This window comes from Sebastes fasciatus, chromosome 20, assembly GCF_043250625.1.
Source record: "Sebastes fasciatus isolate fSebFas1 chromosome 20, fSebFas1.pri, whole genome shotgun sequence".
Taxonomy (NCBI): domain Eukaryota; kingdom Metazoa; phylum Chordata; class Actinopteri; order Perciformes; family Sebastidae; genus Sebastes; species Sebastes fasciatus.
In genome coordinates, this window is record NC_133814.1 from 24,222,622 (window position 1) to 24,242,168 (window position 19,547).

The 19,547-nt window shown below is 36.2% G+C and overlaps 2 protein-coding genes across 2 annotated transcripts; both read left to right on the forward strand.

Moving 5' to 3' along the window:
- Nucleotides 1-4,058: 4,058 nt before the first annotated feature.
- On the forward strand, nucleotides 4,059-8,480 carry hoxb6b (homeobox B6b). The gene is made up of 3 exons (XM_074620424.1): nucleotides 4,059-5,369; nucleotides 7,870-7,902; nucleotides 7,987-8,480. Exons 1-3 carry the CDS (start codon nucleotides 4,898-4,900, stop codon nucleotides 8,241-8,243), a joined length of 762 nt encoding a protein of 253 aa, XP_074476525.1. The 5' UTR covers nucleotides 4,059-4,897; the 3' UTR covers nucleotides 8,244-8,480.
- Nucleotides 8,481-9,618: 1,138 nt separating this feature from the next.
- hoxb5b (homeobox B5b) lies at nucleotides 9,619-13,371 on the forward strand. The gene is made up of 2 exons (XM_074620423.1): nucleotides 9,619-10,450; nucleotides 12,420-13,371. The coding sequence occupies exons 1-2, from the start codon at nucleotides 9,793-9,795 to the stop codon at nucleotides 12,665-12,667; spliced, it is 906 nt and encodes a 301-aa protein (XP_074476524.1). The 5' UTR covers nucleotides 9,619-9,792; the 3' UTR covers nucleotides 12,668-13,371.
- Nucleotides 13,372-19,547: the final 6,176 nt, after the last annotated feature.

Below are 19,547 nucleotides of genomic sequence, written 5' to 3' on the forward strand. Positions count from 1 at the left end.
TGTACAGACCTTTTTTTTTTTAAGCTGGAACAGAACCAAGTGCACATCCAGAATAAATCACACAACACTCTCTGCAACATTTCAACATCTTGTTTTTAACCTGCATCTCAGGCCTTTGCAGAAAATAAAGATGGCGATGTAAAGAAAGCGTGTCTAAAGCACAAAAAACAGGCTGCTGTTTATGAAAATTTACAACTTCTCCATGGAAGTTTACGACTCTTCTGGCTCCTGGATTGGTCGCTGGCGGTCATGTGGACAGAAAGCAGGAATGGGAACTTATTTCCCATGAGGTTATATTGCAGCTGCTGTTTTTCCACCGCTCATTCACTTAACACTAGTAACACAACCTTTTTCTTGGCTCTTTGTTTATGCAATACGCGTAATTCGTGCGTAATTTGGACCAAAAATGGTGCGATGGAAGGCGCGTTGTGCTTCATGGAGAGTGTGCATGTGTGCAGCCATGTTAATGTGGCTCTATACCTGTATGTGTTCGTGAAAATGAGGCATCATCACACTCCTGGATGGAGGGATTACTTTCATGCAATCACTTGAACAAAGTGGTGAAAAGAGGAAGGTGAGAGAGGAGAGTCTTCTTCATGCAGAGTGGCACCATCACATGGACATGATGGATTATCAACAAAGGTAAGGTGCACCATGTTTCTAATAATATACCAGCAGATTAAGTCCAGAACAAGTGCGCCGCTGCAGCGCTGTGTTGGCTGAACTACTGTGTAGGCCTGCTGTTTACATTACTGCAAATGGGCAGATTAGTGATAAAGAAATGGCTATTTATCCAAAGAATATTCTGTCTTTTTCTTATGCATGTGTCATATTCACAGACAGTTGCTGCTCTGTGATATGCTGCAGAAACAGACCGAATATGTGCGTAAAAATGTGCGTAATGCTGCAGAAACAGACCGAATATGTGCATAAAAATGTGCGAAAATGATCCAACATGCTGCAGGTTTGAGGCCTTTACAGAAATAGCAATTTATCCAAAGCATATTCTCTCTTTTTCCTACACTGTGTGTGATATTCTCAACCAGTTGCTGCTCTGTGTGTTTAATATACGTGATATGCTGCAGAAACAGACCGAATATGTGCGTAAAATGTGCATAACAATGTGTGAAAATGATCCAACATGCTGCAGGTTTGAGGCCTTTATAGGAGACTTAATGATGTTATATAATCAGGAGTGGATTCGGAGTGTAATGTGGCTGAACTGTCACTGTGTAGGCCTGCTGTTTACATTACTGCAAATGGGCAGATCAGTGTTAAAGAAATGGCAATTTATCCAATGCAAATATTCTGTCTTTTTCTTATGCATGTGTCATTATCACAACCAGTCTCTGCTCTGTGATATGCTGCAGAAACAGACCGAATATGTGCGTAAAAATGTGCGAAAATTATCCAACATCCTGCAGAAAACAGACCGATTATGTGCGTAAAATGTGAATAAAAATGTGTGAAAATGATCCAACATGCTGCAGGTTTGAGGCCCTTAAAGAAATAGCAATTTATCCAAAGCATATTCTCTCTTTTTCTTATGCATGTGTCATATTCACAACCAGTTGCTGCTCTGTGATATGCTGCAGAAACATACCGAATATGTGCGTAAAAATGTGTGAAAATTATCCAACATGCTGCAGGTTTGAGGCCTTTTATAGGAGACTTAATGATGTTATATAATCAGGAGTGGATTTGAGCCAGACAGGCTTGACTTTGATGATGATGATGATGATGGTGGTGGTGATGATGGTCGTACAGGCCTCATTCTACCGCTGAGACACACTTTTCTTATAAAATCAGCTCAATTTATCCACCTTTTACTCTTCTGAGAGGTTTAATACCATTAAATGTTATTTTATATTGTTTTATTTTATTGTTTTATGCAGAATAAACGTGTTAGAAGTGCTGTAGTCTTGATATTTCGCCGCCTCTTCGGGCTGTTTCGCCTCATTTTTACGCAAATCTTTTATAATTTTGGACGATTTTTTGCTCTGATTGTGGCTTATTTGTGATTTTTGCAAAAAATATGAAGTCAATAATGAAGCGTTTAAACGTTTTGTGTTATTTCTGGCGCCTTTGCAGCGTTTTTCTGTGTCCTGGTCGCCTCTGCAGTTTTATAAGACCTTATATAACATCATGTGGTGTTATAAAAACATGCATTCTGGTTTTTGTTTCTCTGTTTTACAGTTTAATCTCGTTTGTTTGCTGTTTGGTTGAAAGGCGTTTAATTATTGGAGCCATACATTAAGATTTTATAATTTAAACATTTAAATCAAAATGATTTCTAAACGAATATTATCAAAATAAAAAAATTACACCAGGATCTTAAATAAAAGCAAAAACGAAAAACAGGATTATTCATTTTTATATAAACTAAAATCCTGCAAATATTTATTTTCCTGTCTAATTCATCCACAACACTGCAATGCATTTAAGATTCACAATATTCTAACAATACAGTGCCTTATTCTGATATTTTTATTTATTTATTATTTAATAGGGTGACTTTTCTAAAAGCGAAAGCTAATTAAAAAGGTAGAAATTGTCTTAATGGAATTATAAACATAACAGATATAAATTATAACACTTAATTTAACAAATTCACATATTTTTTTGCAAGAAAATGTTGTAAAATTGTATTATTAACTTTAAAACAAATGGGCTTTAACTGCAGAACAAGACACTACATTTGAAGGTTATTAATAATACGAAGCAACTAATGCACTTAATTGATACATAATGTGCATAATATTAATAATAGCTATTAAAAGTACCGTTAATGAGCATGATAATAATGATAGCTACACTAATAGGTTAATTGATCTGCTTAATTGTTTCTGAATTGATATGTGACTGAATCAGGATTTCATGTATTTATACTCACAGTTTTTTAAATAAAGGAGGAACGATAGTTTCCACTTGATCACGGTGGGTGATGATGATGATGATGAAGGTGATGAAGAGTGTGCCCTCTGCGAGTCTTCACGGACTTCAATCCCAGTCGGAGCTTTTAACACTTTCTAAAAAAAAAAAGTCAAATATCAACATTATTGACGCATTTCTTTTTTTTCTGCTGCACCGATTTTGGATTAGATTATTTAACAAGATGGAAATTACGGTTTGGAGGAAGAGGAGTGTTTTCATTGCAATGTTTTGTTTTTCTTTTTTATTATTATTATTATTTTATTTTATTTAAAAGAGACCATGTACAGTTTAAAACATAAATGTCACCATTTGATGCACCAGATTACCAGATTATGGTTTTAAAGATAATTCACATCTGTAGTCCCTTGGCAGGTCAAAACAAAGAAACATACTACAGAGTCATACAAGAAAGAACATACAAAACACACAGCTACACACAACAGCACATCACAAAGTATGCTTGTCAAGTAAAAGCAAGTCATGAAGACCATGAAGACCATGGAATAAAGATCAGTGAGTACAGAGCTGAGCAGCTTTCAACAGAAGTTGGTTTTGAAAATGCTGATAGAGCTGCAGCTCCTCACATCGTCACTGATTTGTGGCCTTTTTATAGAAAAAGCTGATTGCCCAAATGCAGTGTGGTGAAATGGTACAGCACAATGTTGCATAGAAGATCTTCTTAAGGATCTAATAGAATCTACTAAGCGAGAATGCACAAAATCAGGCAGTGGAGGAGGAGGAGACAAACCATTTAGAAATTTATAAACGAGGCACAAATTTGAAAATAATCTAAAATTCTCAAAGATCAGTCAATTATTGTGTATTGTGTGTATTGTGTGTGTGTGTGTGCGCGTGAGCGAGAGAAACGGGAGAGTTTGTGCACGTGTGCTTTATTGGACTGTATTTGCATAAAAGTTATTACACAAACAGTTGCTCTATATTTAGCATGTTTTTATATGTTTCTATGAGTCGCATCTCTGTGTGCGTAAATTAATCCTCATTGTTAGGATTTCTGGCTGCTGCATTAATTGAGAATATTGGTGTTTTATTCTTTTGTTTATTAGATTATTTAACAAGATGGAAGTGAAGGTTGGAGGAGGAGGAGGAGAGGGAGTCAGGAATTTGTGCGCAAATGCAAATATTGCGCAAAGTGTTTCATTGCGCATTTTTCTTTTTGCATTGTGTTTGCGCATGAGAGAGAAAAGAGAGTTTGTGCACGTGTTTTTTATTGCACTATGTTTGCATAAAAGTTATTATGACACAAACAGTTGCTCTATATGTAGCAGGTTTTTATATGTTTCTATGAGTCGCATCTCTGTGTGCGTAAACGTGCGTAAAGACGGACAGGCTGGAGCGCTCCATTTGGATTTGGCTGCTGCATTAATTGAGAATACGAGTGTTTTATTATTTGTGTGTTTTATTAGTTATTAGATTATTTAACAATATGGAAGTGAAGGTTGGAGGAAGAGGAGGAGAGATGGAGTTGGGAATCTGTGCGTAAATGGGACTAATGCAATATTTTTTTTTTTTTTGCATTGTGTGTGTGCATGAGAGAGGGAGAGTTTGTGCACGTCTGCTTTATTGGACTGTTTTTGCATAAAAGTTATGACACAAACAGTTCTTCTATATGGTGCATGTTTTTATATGTTTCTATGAGTCGCATCTCTGTGTGCGTAAACGTGCGTAAAAGCCCGACAGGCTCCATTTGGATTCCCTGCAGCGCAACAAGAAACCAGACCCCCAATGGGGGTGCAATAGTGCACACACAGTCTGCTGTGATTGGCCAGAGGTTGATCAGATGGTTCACTTCTCCTCTGTGTTCAGTGGCACCTCACAAACCCCCCCTTCTTTCAGGCAAAAACCAAATCTCGGATATAAAGTAATGGCAAAACCACTTGGACTATAAAAGACAACAAATCATATTCCTCCTGGAGTATAACACACACACCCTGTTGTCCACCCAATGAGTTCCTATTTTGTTAACTCAACTTTTCCCGTGTCTCTACCGGGAGGACAGGACTCTCTCCTGGGTCAGATACCGTTATATTCCTCCGGATACACCACCGATCCGTTAAGACACTACTCCTCCACCGCGGCCACATATGGAGCAGCAGCAGCAGCAGCAGCTCACAGCATGCAGGAGAAGGTTTACCCGGCGTCCTACTACCAGCAGACGGGCTCAGCTGCAGCTCTCTACGGGGGAAGAGCTGCAGGAGGAGCACACTGCGACTACAACCCGGTGGGCACTTTCTACAAGGACTCGGAGGGCTCCTGCTCTTTCTCCAGCAGAGACGAGCAGCAGCTGTTTGTCTCTCAGGAGCAGCGCAAAGCGGAGTGTCCGGAGCAGACTGTCAGTATGAGCAGCAGCATCATAGAGGACAAGACATCCACTCTCATCTACCCGTGGATGCAGAGGATGAATGCATGCTCCAACGGTGAGTACAAACACCTTTAACTGTGTTGTTGTGCAGCCTGGAGGTATAAAGAGTCTCTCTCTGCAGGATGAAGAAGTGAGCTGCCTGTCAGCTGCAGATAGCTCCTTTTACTCCTGCACTAATATTAAACCAACTTGCGTCTATAATTAGACGATTAGAGAGCAGAAAGTAGAGTTTGAGATCACTGTGATTACGCACGGATCTTCATGCACCTTTAGGGCTTTTTGGCTGCTTCATCATCATCACATACATACACGACCGCACGCGCACACACGCACGCACGCTCCATATACTCAAGATTCAAGAGTTTTATTTGCCATTTGCACCTATAATATATAAGTAAATTGGAATTCTGAGCAGTTTTACACTGAGTCAGCTTTAAGAGAAGAAAAAATAAATAAATAAATTATTAAAATGTAAAACGCCCTCAGTGTATAGTCAATAAATAAACTAAACCACCCTCTGCATAGGAACGATACCCCCACAATACAAATATATACAGTATATAAATAAATACTTCCAAAAATGAGTACAAAATAAATGCAAAAATAAATAAATAAATGCAAAAATAAATAAATACATTTAAAAATGTATACAAATAAATACAGAAATAAATAAAAGGGAAAAAAACAAATAGATAAAGGATTAAATTATTAATTATTATTATTATTATTAATTATTATTTTTTAATATTTTTGCTACATTTAATGATATTTATTTATTAAGTTATGTTTTGTGATTGCAGGTTGTTTTGAAGTGAGGTTGTATGAGGTACTTATTGTATTACCTACAGTAGATGGAGTTGGGAGAAACTGAGAAAATGTACTGCTAACTAAACTACCCTCTGCATAGGAACGATACCCCCACAATACAAATATACAGTATATATGCTCCATGACAAATATACAGTATATATATATATGCTCCATGACCATGTTAAAAGAACTTTTAGCTCTCATAAAAATATTTAAAAAAAGAAATAATTAATATATTTCAGACAATTACACAGTGGAAGGCAGCATATTGCACACACATACTGTGTGTCAGTAATGGTATGGAGGTGAGGTGTGAGGTATTTGTGTCCCTCTTTAATGTCCTTTATTGCCAGTCTTATTCTAGCTGTGAATAATAATAATAATAATAATGTAGATTAATAAACAGTCTTATTGTAGCTGTGAAGAAGCTGTAGTGAAACCATGTAGTGCTCTGTGAGTGGAGATGCTTAAGGGCTTTTGGCTGCTTCATCATCATCACATACACGCGCACACACGCACGCACGCACACACGCACAGACTTGGCCTACACCATCTGAGCTCCAACTTAAAAGCTCTTATAGTGTCACATGGCATCTTCAGAATGGGCCTTTTTTTCCAGTTTTAGAGGGACACTAAATAACACTTTAAATGTCCAAAACATAAATTAATTGTAAAATCTAAAATAAGAAGATGTTATATAAGCTTTGTTCATCCTCACTGTAACATTATAGAACAATATAATGCTGTCATAAGAGAGAAATCACACCATGAGGGCACTTTTACGCAGCATCCACATTAAAAGGCTGCATCCTATTGTATCCTACATTAATAACATTATTTAGCATGTTTTTAAGAATAACATGCATGTAAAGGTCACTATAAAGTCACTATAAGACGTGTTTGGTTGTATAATAAAGATATATTATAGGAAAATATAGTGATAGATTTTTAAAAATGTGAATATTGCTATTGAGTGGTACATTTTTGTGCATTAATGACATTATTTAGGATGTTTTTAAGAATAAAATGTATGTAAAGGTCAATATAAAGTCACTATGAGACGTGTCGTATGTATAATAACGATATATTATAAGAAAATAGATTTTTAAAATGTGAATATTGCTATTAAGTGCCATTTACGCACCTCAGGAAGAGGCATATTAAAGGAGAGAATTAAAAAAAATGCCTACAATAAAGTACAATTAATCATAATTTACTACTTTACACACAACACAAATATTATATCGTCTTATAGTGACCTTTACATACATTTTATTCTTAAAAACATCCTAAATAATGTCATTAATGTACAAAAATGTACCACTCAATAGCAATATTCACATTTTTAAAAATCTATCACTATATTTTCCTATAATATATCTTTATTATACAACCAAACACGTCTTATAGTGACTTTATAGTGACCTTTACATGCATTTTATTCTTAAAAACATGCTAAATAATGTCATTAATGTAGGATACAATAGGATGCAGCCTTTAATGTGGATGCTGCGTAAAAGTGGTGGGATTAGAGTGTCACTATAAAGATTATAGTGACTTTATAGTGACCTTTACATGCATTTTATTCTCAAAAACATCCTAAATAATGTCATTAATGTACAAAAATTTACCACTCAATAGCAATATTCTCATTATAAGACGATAAGATTATTATTAAGACTGTGATTTTGGAGTTTGAAATACATCATAAAGATCTAAATTTCCACTTTATTGTATTTTTTCAGACACACCACTACAGATTTCGAGTGCACTCTCAGGTAGATTTTTCTCCTCCACCACTTTAATTTCAACCATTTAATTATTAATTTATGAATTTATGTATTTTTTTTTTTCCCTTCCAGGTCCTTTTGGCAACAGTGGCCGCAGAGGAAGACAGACCTACACCCGGTACCAGACTCTGGAGCTGGAGAAGGAGTTCCACTTCAACCGGTACCTGACCAGGAGGCGCCGGATAGAGATCTCTCATGCTCTGTGTCTGACCGAGAGACAGATCAAGATCTGGTTCCAGAACCGCAGGATGAAGTGGAAAAAGGAGAACAAACTCCTCAATCCTGCAAAGACACCCGAGGAGGAGGAACAGGCTGAGAAGAAAAGCTAAAAAAAAAAAAAAAGGACACTGGAAGAAAGAGTGTGTTTGAGTGCACACTCCTCAAAATAAAATGTATTTCTGTGTAGATAAAGTGCTGCAAAATCCCATGTTAGAGAGTGATTATTCCAGTATCTGCACGGTGATAATGTCATTAATGCATTAGGTTAAAACCAAGTCCCCCTCTTGTTTGTCCTTGTTGTGCTCGTGTCTTTTATTTAGGGGACTATATGCAAAAATCAGCCAAAATGTAAATTTAGTTTTTGACAATGTCGTTACCTCATTATCTTATTCCTACTGAGTTTTTATTATAATTATTATTATTATTATTATCATTAAAACGAGTCCTTCACTGTGGTGTTAGTTGTTCTATAATCGTCTAGTTGTTTTACAGCTGTTGCCATTAAAAAAACACTTGTACAGATGAGATACATGTTATTTATTGTTGTGTTTCAATGCACATCTGGATATTGTGTGCAATATTTTTGTTTAGGAAAATTGTACATAGAAATAAAGGCTTTTTTTGATGTATATTGGAAAATCTTGTGGGTCGTCATTTATACTCAAGAAAAAAATACATATATATATTACCTATCATTATTATAAATATTATTATTATTATATTATATTATTATTACTGAACTGGGAAAAAGGTGCATTCAAGTCTGCTGCTCTTTCTTCTTGGAATCAGCTATAAAATGAGCTGAAACTTGGAGAGTTGCTCTCTCTGAATATCTTTAAAATGCTTCTAAAAGATTTGGAAAAACAGGCACATCTGGCTGCAGATGTTTTGAATGTTGATGAATGTATGATTTTGAATTTTTTTAACTCTTTGTCTTCGTTTTCAATTGTTATGTTTTGTTGTATGTCTACAACTGTGTAACTTTGGCCAGGACACTCTTGGAAAAGAGATTTTTAATCTCAATGAGTTTTTTACTCCTGGTTAAATAAAGGTTACATAAATAAAAATATTATTATTATAGGGTGCTTCTGAAGTCACAATAAACCTAAACAATAAACCTATAAATTCACATAAAAAGCATGTAAAGATTAAAATAATTTCCCAGTTTTGACACCCTGTGTGTTAAACTGCCAACAATGTGGCATGATAAGTCTTTGTTATGTGTTACCTGAGCCTTTTGTGGCCTATATAACCAGACGCGTTACATAAATGATGGATCGATGTTGCGCGTCTCTTTGGAGCGCGCCTCCACATCTGGAGCGCTTCCACATCTGTCCGCTAGATGGCGCTCTCTGCCTGCGCGGCTCTCCGGCGCGCAGCAGGGAGGCACCATTGACTGGAAACCTAACGACCATTATTTCGTCATCATTTGTAACCATGGAGCATGAATTACCTCTTGAAGTCATCAGTGGAGGATTTACGACTGGTCAACAAAGGCACGTGATTCTCCAGAACGCGCTCTCTCTCCATATTTGGCCGCATATACCTGGCAAAGTACAGTAGAGGGCTTATAATTCATGATTGCATCCATAAATCGTGCAAGCACACAGGATTATAGCTGCAAAGATCTACAAATTGAGGCTTTAAAAATCCAAGCAAATGAGCTCTTACTTTGTAAACTCGTTCTCAGGGCGCTATCCAAATGGCTCCGACTATCAGCTGCTAAATTATGGGAGTACCGGAGCGGCTGTGAGCGGCTCCTTCAGAGAGCCTGGCACCATGCACTCCGGGGCTTTCGGCTACAACTACAATGGCATGGACCTGACAGTGAACCGGAGCACCAACAACGGCAGCAGCAACCACCACTTCGGTGCAGTGAGAGAGGATGCCCGGGGATTCGTGCAAGACGCCCGGTTCAGACAGACGCCCAGCTGCGCGCTCTCCTCTCCAGAACCGGTGGCGGTGCAGCCGGTGCAGAATCCGTGCGCAACGGCCAACCGGGATGCTCTGGAACTAAAAAACCCATCTCCTACTGACGACCGGAGCTCAACCTCCAGTGGCAACAACAATCTCAACAAAAACAACAACAACAACGCTCATTTCACGGAGATAGAGGACGCAACCGGCGCCTCTGAGACCGAGGAAGGAGCGCACAGCAGCGGCGGCTCCAGCAGCGCACCTCGGCAGCAGAACCAGACCCAGAACCAGCAGCAGCAGCAGCACCAGGACCACAATGCAACCTCTTCAACTCCAACAGCAAATGATTGCCAATCACCACAAATATTCCCCTGGATGAGGAAACTGCACATAAGCCATGGTATAATATATTTACACCTCTAATAATATTTAGTTTTGTAGGATGGCACAGCTTGCCATAAATAAATCTGTCAAAGTGTTGCATGAGTGAGCAGGTCGGTGTGCATGGATGATTGCAAAAAAAGGCAGTATTTGTAAAGTCGTTATGGGGCTGTTATGTGTGTCGTGTTGGTTGCATGCTTTCCTACCTGCATCCTCCAACACATAAGCCATGGTATATATTTTACACCTACTAATAATATTTAGTTTTGCAGGATGTCACAGCCTGCCATAAATAAATCTGTCAAGTGTTGCATGAGTGAGCAGGTCGGTGTGCATGATTGAAAAAAAAAGGCAGTATTTGTAAAGTCTTTATGGGGCTGTTTGGGTCCAGGTTAACTGCAGCTGGAGAGGATAGGTTGTGAAAATGTGGATTTAACAGTCGTGCAAGAGCTTGAGATAAGAAAAGGCAATATGAGTGTTATGTGTGTGGTGTTGGTTGCATGCTTTCCTCCATCATGCATCATCTCATGTTGTGCAACTCTGTGCATCCTCATGGTTATGAAGCCAAATCTAAAAAAAAGTGTAGCTGCTAATTCTCTGGATTTTCTGCTAAAAATAATAATATTTAGTTTTGAAGGATGGCACAGCTTGCCATAAATAAATCTGTCATAAAAGTGTTGCATGAGTGAGCAGGTCGGTGTGCATGGTTAAAAAAAAAAGTGCAGTATTTGTAAAGTCTTTTTGGGGCTGTTATGTGTGTCGTGTTGGTTGCATGCTTTCCTACCTGCATCATCTCATGTTGTGAGCCCTCTGTGCATCCTCCAACACGTATATATTTACACCTCTAATAATATTTAGTTTTGAAGGATGGCACAGCTTGCCATAAATCTGTCAAGTGTTGCATGAGTGAAAAAAAAGGCAGTATTTGTAAAGTCTTTATGGGGCTGTTTGGGTCCAGGTTAACTGCCTCTGGAGAGGATGGGTTGTGAAAATGTGCACTGAACAGTAGCACTAAATGAATGCAGAGTTATTCTCAGGTATTGTCTTATTTATTGTAGTATTATTATTTATAGATTTTAAGGGCTGAGAGAGAGCCAGGGTGAAATGCATTTCATTGCATTACACTGTACTTTTAAATGCATATGACAAATACACTTGAAACGGATTTAACAGTAGTGCAAGAGCTTGATATAAGAAAAGGCAATATGATATATATATAATATAGTGTTAATAATATAATAATATAATGTTGGTTGCATACTTTCCTTTCTGCATCATCTAATGTCTGTGCATCCTCACAGTCATGAAGCCAAATCTAAAAAAAAAAGTGTAGCAGTGTTGTTGTTGTTCAGTGCAGCTGCTAATTCTCTGGATTTTCTGCTAAAAATAATAATATTTAGTTTTGAAGGATGGCACAAGTGTTGCATGAGTGAGCAGGTCGGTGTGGTTATGATTGAAAAAAGTGCAGTATTTGTAAAGTCTTTATGGGGCTGTTTGGGTCCAGGTTAACTGCCTCTGGAGAGGATGGGGTGTGAAATGTGGATTTAACAGTAGCACTAAATGAATGCAGAGCTGTGAATTGTTTTATGGATGTTTTTTAGGTTGTTTTATAATTTATATTCTCAGATATTGTCTTATTTATTGTAGTATTTATCAACAGATTTTAAGGGCTGAGAGAGAGCCAGGGTGAAATGCATTTCATTGCATTTCATTGCATTTCATTGCATTTCATTGCATTTCATTGTATTTCATTGCATACTTTTAAATGCATATGCAAATAAACTTGAAACTTGGGTTGTGAAATGTGGATTGAGATAAGAAAAGGCAATATGAGTGTTGTTATATATGTTGGTTGCATGCATCATCTCATGTTGTGCAACTCTGTGCATCCTCATGGTGAAGCCAAATCTAAAAGAAAGTGCAGCAGTGTTGTTGTTTTTGCAGTGCAGCTGCTAATTCTTTGTGGATTTTCTGCTAAAAACTTGTAGATATGACTGGACCTGATGGGAAAAGGGCCCGAACCGCGTACACCCGGTACCAGACTCTGGAGCTGGAGAAAGAGTTTCACTTCAATAGGTACCTGACCAGGCGGAGGAGGATAGAGATAGCTCATGCTCTGTGTCTCTCCGAAAGACAGATCAAAATCTGGTTTCAGAACCGCAGGATGAAGTGGAAGAAGGACAATAAACTGAAAAGCATGAGTCTGGTAACAGGAGGTAGCGCCTTCCACAACTGAATCACTTTTTTTTTTTTTGGGGGAGTTAAAAAAAATAATAATAATTAAACAAAAAAAAAAAAGGAATAAAAAAAAAGAATCCATGAGTACTGTAAAAGCTATTTGAAAAGCGCAGCACCTTCCAGCATGCTATTGTGATATAGAAGAAGAAGTATTCTGTGGTCTTAAAAATGCATTTTTAGTTTCCTGTTGTTGTGATAGCTTAGGTGGAAAAAAATAAGATGTAAATATTAATTCTGGGTATTAATTGTCCATGCTTCTTGCTCTCTTTCTCTCTCTTGAAAGTGTTTCAACTTGAGCTCTTTATTGTGACTTCTTCTTGACGGTCTAACAGGAGTAAAAATTCATTGTACAGTTAAAAAGAAAAAAAAAGTTTCCAAACCATATGCTGCTCTTCATTGAATGTAAACCTAATGTACCATTCAAAGCGCTTTAGTGTCAGTTTTACTGCTATTTCTGATGGTTATCTTGTGGCCAGATCCATACAGTTCCAAGCCAATGTGTAGCTTTAGGATATTTTGTGCAACTTATTATTATTATTATTATTATTATTATAATTATTATTGTTTAGAATAATTATGAAGCAATGCAAATGTATTCAACCTGTCAATGTGATAAAAATTTTAGTGCAAAGGGTTATTCTGTGGATATATAGGCAAAGTGATTGTGAGCTTTTTTCGCCAATAAGCTTTTTGTATTTGTAAGTGAACTCATAGCGCTTGGAAATAAAAAGTTTCTCTCAATTGCTTTGTCTCGAGTGTATTATCAAGTAGAATAAAGTCACGTATAGCTTTAAACTCACTAATGATTAACCTGCGAGAATTATAAAAGCGTCACATGAACAACAACAGACAAAGTGACAGAGAAAAACATAACTTTTGTCAAACTTACCTCCTGTGATTCTCCTGCAGCGAGATGTTTGTGCCATGTGGGAAATATGTTGGTGATAAAATCCCCCCTAGAAAAAAAAAAAAAGAGTCTTTTGGCTTACAGGTATATAAGCAAGGCTGAAGTTGGTAAAAAATCCCCCCTTACCAAAGATTGTATAGGCCTATATTACTTACAGACTGTGAAAAGTCACGTGAGGTCCATAAAGTTGGTTTTATGGTTTTGGGGAGTAGACAATGTACTATATAATTCACAACCTTGAATGAAAGTGACGGCTTAACTGCATGGATGGGACTGGAAAGGCTGGACTGGTGGAAGGAAGTGATGTCCAGTTATGTTTAAGCTTCTGGAGAAAACTTGGAGAAAAAAAACAGTTACTATAAAAATATTTTATTTTAAAATGTCAGATTTTTAAATTGTGGCTCATTTAAAAAAAAAAAAAATTTTAAAACATCAAATGCTGCTACACTCCTATAATTTGAAATAAAAGCCACATTTATTCCACATTTGAAGAACTCTAATTATGACACTTTAATGTTTTGTTCAAATAAAAAATTTAAAACTTATACTTTTTTGGAAAAAACACTTCAAAGCTCTCCATTTCTGCTCGCTTCTTGTTATTAAAAAAAAATAAGCACACAAAGTGGTTTAATTTGCAAAAAAAAAATGTTTTGCAGAAAAAAAACCTAATCTAATTATTGGACTTTTAAGATTTAAACTTAGATAAAAGCCAGATTTATTCCACACTTCTACTCGCAGAAGAACTCTAATTATGACACTTTTAATATTTTGTTAGAATAAAAATGTTAAACTTATAGTTTAGAAAAAACTCATTAAAGGCCTTCATTTCTGCTCGTTTCTTATTATTCTATTATTTTTATAAGTCCAAGTCCATTATTAAAAAAAAAAAAGCACACAAAGTGGTCTAATTAGCAAAAAAAAATGTTTTGCAGAAAAAAACCTAATGTAATTATTGCACTTTTAAGACTAAACTGGAGTCTTTTCCGCAGCTGCCACGCAGCGAACTTGAGCGAGGTCTTGGAGTGATTTATCCGGATGAGTCGAGTCACAGAGCGGCCAAAGGTGAAGTCTCGGACAACCAACAAGCTCCACTGATTTAACATAAAGAAATCTCCAGGCAATATATGCGAGGCTTATAATGCATTTGTCTAATAAAACCATAATTACCTTCCAGGAAACTAAAGCTTTTTTTTTTTACGAGACTTGTGCAATATTTTCAAAGTCTTTTCATTTCAGGTAAAAAAAAAAAAAAAAAAAGTTAAAACCAGTGGTGCTATATGGGTCCCAGACATTTTCCACATATTCATAACTATTAAGTGGCAATTTAACCAGCGTAATGAGTATTGCATATTGATAGGGGTAATCTGTACCCGGATCTCTCTCATGCATAATTCATGCTGGCTGGGATCATCTCTGGGTCAGCAGACGATACAGACTGCAGATTCAGACTGCAGATTCAGACTGCACATACAGACTTTGCACTGTCACGATCGAGAAAAAACTCTGTGTTTTGCACATGAGATAATAAACTTAAACATTTGTATTTCTAATATATTTAAAAATCTAAATGCATTTTTGGTGAAAAATCTCTGCAAACCTGCTGCGTAAATGTGCCAAAATTTCCTCTTTTGTGTGCTCTGCTTTACAATAAGACTCATTTAATAATTTTAACATGTGTATAGAAAGTGATGCAATATATACAGTAAATAAAAAGCCACAATAAAGCATCACAAACACTGTTTTTAACCTCCTTTGGTTATAATTTTATTATAAAATCTATTTGAACTGGGATCATCGCTGGGTCAGTAGAAGATGCAGTCTGCAGATACAGACTGCAGATACAGACTGCAAGGAGGAGGAATCTGCTGCTGCTGCTGCTGACAGACTTTGCAATGTCACGATCGAGAAAAAACTCGGTGTTTTGCACATTAGCTAATATACTTGTATGTTTTTATTTCTAACATATTTAAAAATCTAAATACTGTGATTTTGGTGAAAAATCACTGCAAACCTGCTGCGTAAATGTGCCAGAATTTCCTCTTTTGTGTGCTCTGCTTTGCAATAAGACTCATTTAATAGTTTAAACATGTGTATAGAAAGTCGTGCAATATATACAGTAAATAATAAGCCACCATAAACACAACTTTTAATTGCATATGTGGTCTATTCTTAATATAACATCTATTTAAACACTGCTTCCTGATGCAGCTTCATTTTCAAGCGCAATTAATGTAAAGAATAAAATGCCAAATAAGTTCTGAAATTAAATGCAAATGAAGAAATGTATTTAAAAATAAAACAACTTAATGTATAATAATAATAACCAGTTTAAACAGTCACTTCTTACGTGGAATTCAACACATTCATTTGATCATAATGATGAAATATATGAAAGAAATGTCACCTTCAGTGTTTTTTTTGGAGGCCAGTTTTTCGTGTCCTGGAAGCGCATCTGGCAGGATGTGTGTGTGAGTGATGATGTAGTGCAGATGTTGAGCCAGCAGAGGGCGCCTCAGACCGAGCAGGCTGATGATGGATGACTTCAGGCTCTTTATCTTTATGATGATGTGGATATATAACATGTAGAAACACCAGAGCCTGTTATATTAGTTATCATCTCTTCATGTTGGTCCAGGCTGAGTGGACGGAATAAACCTTTAATCCTGCACACTCTGAGCTGAGAGTCAAACTCTCTTTGGACGTTCAAGACTCAATTTATTCTCACTTTATTATTCTGGAAAGCAGCTGAGTTGTACTTCAGTATTTCCATTTTATGCTACATTTATTCCACTACATTTATAAGACAGCCTGTTAAGATTTTACATAAGAAAGAGGATATGCTTATGATACAATACAATTTAAATATTAAACCAGTGGTTCACAACCTTTTTGGCTCATGAACAAATACAAAAAAAGTGTAAAAGTTGTTGGAAGTTACACCAACTAGACAATTTCCCTCTAAACTTCTCAGATTTTTTAATTTAAATAACAATTTGAGGCCCAAAAGAGGTCAAATCATTCAATATCTCACAAAAAAAAATCAAAGATTAGAGAAATGTACAAAAAAAAATACAATATAAATTTGTATATCTTCTTCGCTCTCCCGATAATCATCTCATGACCTCTCAGATTTATCTGGTGACCCTTTGGAGGGGCCCGACCCCTAGGTTGGGAACCACTGGACTAAACTGGAAACTAGTTAAAACCAGCTCCACCTCGAGCAGCTAACAGTGAAATAATAAAAATGTCATTCACAGGGGACATTTTTCTGCAGAACAAATACTTTTAAAGTGTTTTGTTGCTAATACTTCTGTACTTTTACTTAAGTATGATTGTATGTAAGTATGATGAAGACTTTTACTTGTATTGGAGTATTATTACGTTGCTGTGTTGGTACTTTTATTTAGGTAAATGAGCTGAGTACTTCTGAGTACTATTCAGGGCCTTTCTGAGGTTGAGTTCTCACTGTGAGCCTGAAGGGAGATGAATCTCGGGTCGTACGACCAACAAATATTTAAATAAATCAGTAAAAGACCATGTACACATAGTTACTGTACATGTATACTGTACTGAAATACTGAGTTGTGTGTTTATATTTTATTATATCAACTATCACAGAAAAACTGTCAATAAATTACTTTATTAATAGTTAGTAAATAATTAACTAATTCTTTATAGATTCGTTGTAAACCATAAATAATAACAACTTTTGTATTGGAAGGTTACAACTTCAGATATAGTAGATTAAACCCCTTTAATAATGCATTATTAACATTTATAACTACACATTTGATTTATTAAACCCCTTTATACATGATTTATTAACATTTATAACTGCAGACTTGGTGGATTAAACCCATTTATTAATGAGCTATTAACATTTATAACTACAGACATTGATTTATTAAACTCCTTTATTGAAGACTATTAACATGTATAACTGCACACTTGATGGTTTATTACAAACTAATAAACCCACAAGCATTTGTGAATGGATTACCAACATGTATAACTGCATTATTACCAAACAGAAAGGAATACACACCAGCCAATTGGATTTTTCCACAACCTGGCAACCCATAATTAGTTCTTATGTCTGCTTATAAAGGATCTAAATGATTTAATAGTAAGTTATAACCCCTTTTATAATGGGAGCCTTATTATAAAGAGGTTTAAATATGAGTGCATTGTTTTTAATATGTGTATATTATTAATGAGATGTTTTATTCCAGTTGAAGCAGGCTGCAGACTCTGTGTCTGAATGTCTGACCACCTGTCATCTATATAAACCCTGTAGATCCGAATTTGTGTAAATAAAGCAGCAGCCACAAGTTCAGGTCTTGGGGAGTATGTAGGTGATGACACTTCACCTCGAGAGGAAGAACAAGACGATAATACTCTCTGTGTGTCTGTCTGTATCATTTTATAGTAAATAATGCTGCATGTTTGATGTTTTCTGGGCCTGTTAACATGTTTAAAATGTTGTTTTTGTGATTTTGTTCTGAATGGAGCTGCAGGCCTCTCACCAGACTCCATGCACTATTCTGAGTGTTTTTTCTCTTCTCTCTCTTTTAGCTGCACATTGCTGGAGAATATGACATCTGTGAGAGCTGCAAAACAGGCCCCTGAATGTGGGGCATTGTTCGGCTCACCATTTATCTTCTTTTCACTGGTCGAGCCGAGGAGGAGTTTTTAGTTTGCAGGGAAATGTGAGAAGGAAACTCAACGAGCAGCTCCAAAACACCAACTGACTGGACGCAGTGCTGCTGACAAGATGAGAGCAGATGAAGCAAAAAGTAAGTTTATTAAAGATGTATTTTTACTGTGTTGATAACAGAAGTGAAGAGGAGTTTGTATTAAACAAACAATTAATAAATGGTTTATAACACACTGTAATGTGGTTGATATAACGACAGTTTTAAGTGGCAGTATTTGTCTGTAATTATAACTTCTCCTATATAACTGTGCTTTATAATTCATTACATGTTTATACACCAGCTTTCACTTAAAGCAGTTACAGTTGTTGACAATAAAAGTCATTAATAAACACTTATAGCTGCTGTTATAAAGCATTTAATACATGTTATAATAAAATAAAGTGTTATAAGCCTGACTTGGTGGTTTAAAGCTCCTGTTTTAATGTTTTCTCTGATGTGGAAAATTAAGTTTTCTTTATGATGAAGAAGCAGAACTACTTTATTAATCCCCTCAATAATAATAATATATATATTTTTGTAAATATAAGTTTTTATCCCACAAGAGTAGAACATAAAAAACATATATATTTGACTTAAATTTCAATACTCAACCCCAACTACAAAGAGGCGCATTCAACAAATAAGTTAACAAATTGAAGTCCTCATTAATAAATTATATTTATAAAGCACTTTTCATAGTACTCAAAGACACTTTACACAGGTTAAAATGCTCATATAAAACAACACACTAAAGATATACAATATTAATCAGATATTCAATGTAAAGGTGAGTTTTGGGATTATTGAATTCAGCTGCAAACAAGTTTTTTTTGCTATTTTTTGTACTTAAAATCTATGTTTTTTTAATTCGAACTGTATTTTAATTGTATTTATTTATGCATTTATGTGCGTCATTGCTTACATTAGCTGTGGGAAGTTGATTTGAATTAATACAGAGCCATAAATCCCGTCCTAGTGGACATGTGGTTCCTGCAGCTAATTGACAAGAGAGGTTTGTCAGCAGCAGACTGAATGGATGGAGGTGGTGGTGGTGAGGAAGAGGAGGAGGAGGAGGAAGAGGGTGGGGGTGTACATGTCCATCACAGACCAGACAGGCAGCCTGAAGAGTGTGGAGCTGTGGAGCTCGCCGTGGTGATGAAGATGGGGTGTAAAGTGCAGCTCAGGGATGTTGTCATATCTGAATAATAATAACTGTCACCCGCTGCAGGCCACAGGGATCAAACATGAATTTATATTTATACACTGACTTATCA

Bases quoted from the DNA above. Each gene is read 5' to 3' on its own strand.
- hoxb6b (XM_074620424.1), top strand. From the start codon at position 4,898: ATGAGTTCCTATTTTGTTAACTCAACTTTTCCCGTGTCTCTACCGGGA. The intron at 5,370-7,869 runs GTGAGTACAAAC...GTATTTTTTCAG, and splicing joins GATGAATGCATGCTCCAACG to ACACACCACTACAGATTTCG. The intron at 7,903-7,986 runs GTAGATTTTTCT...TTTCCCTTCCAG, and splicing joins GATTTCGAGTGCACTCTCAG to GTCCTTTTGGCAACAGTGGC.
- hoxb5b (XM_074620423.1), top strand. From the start codon at position 9,793: ATGAGCTCTTACTTTGTAAACTCGTTCTCAGGGCGCTATCCAAATGGC. The intron at 10,451-12,419 runs GTATAATATATT...AAAAACTTGTAG, and splicing joins GAAACTGCACATAAGCCATG to ATATGACTGGACCTGATGGG.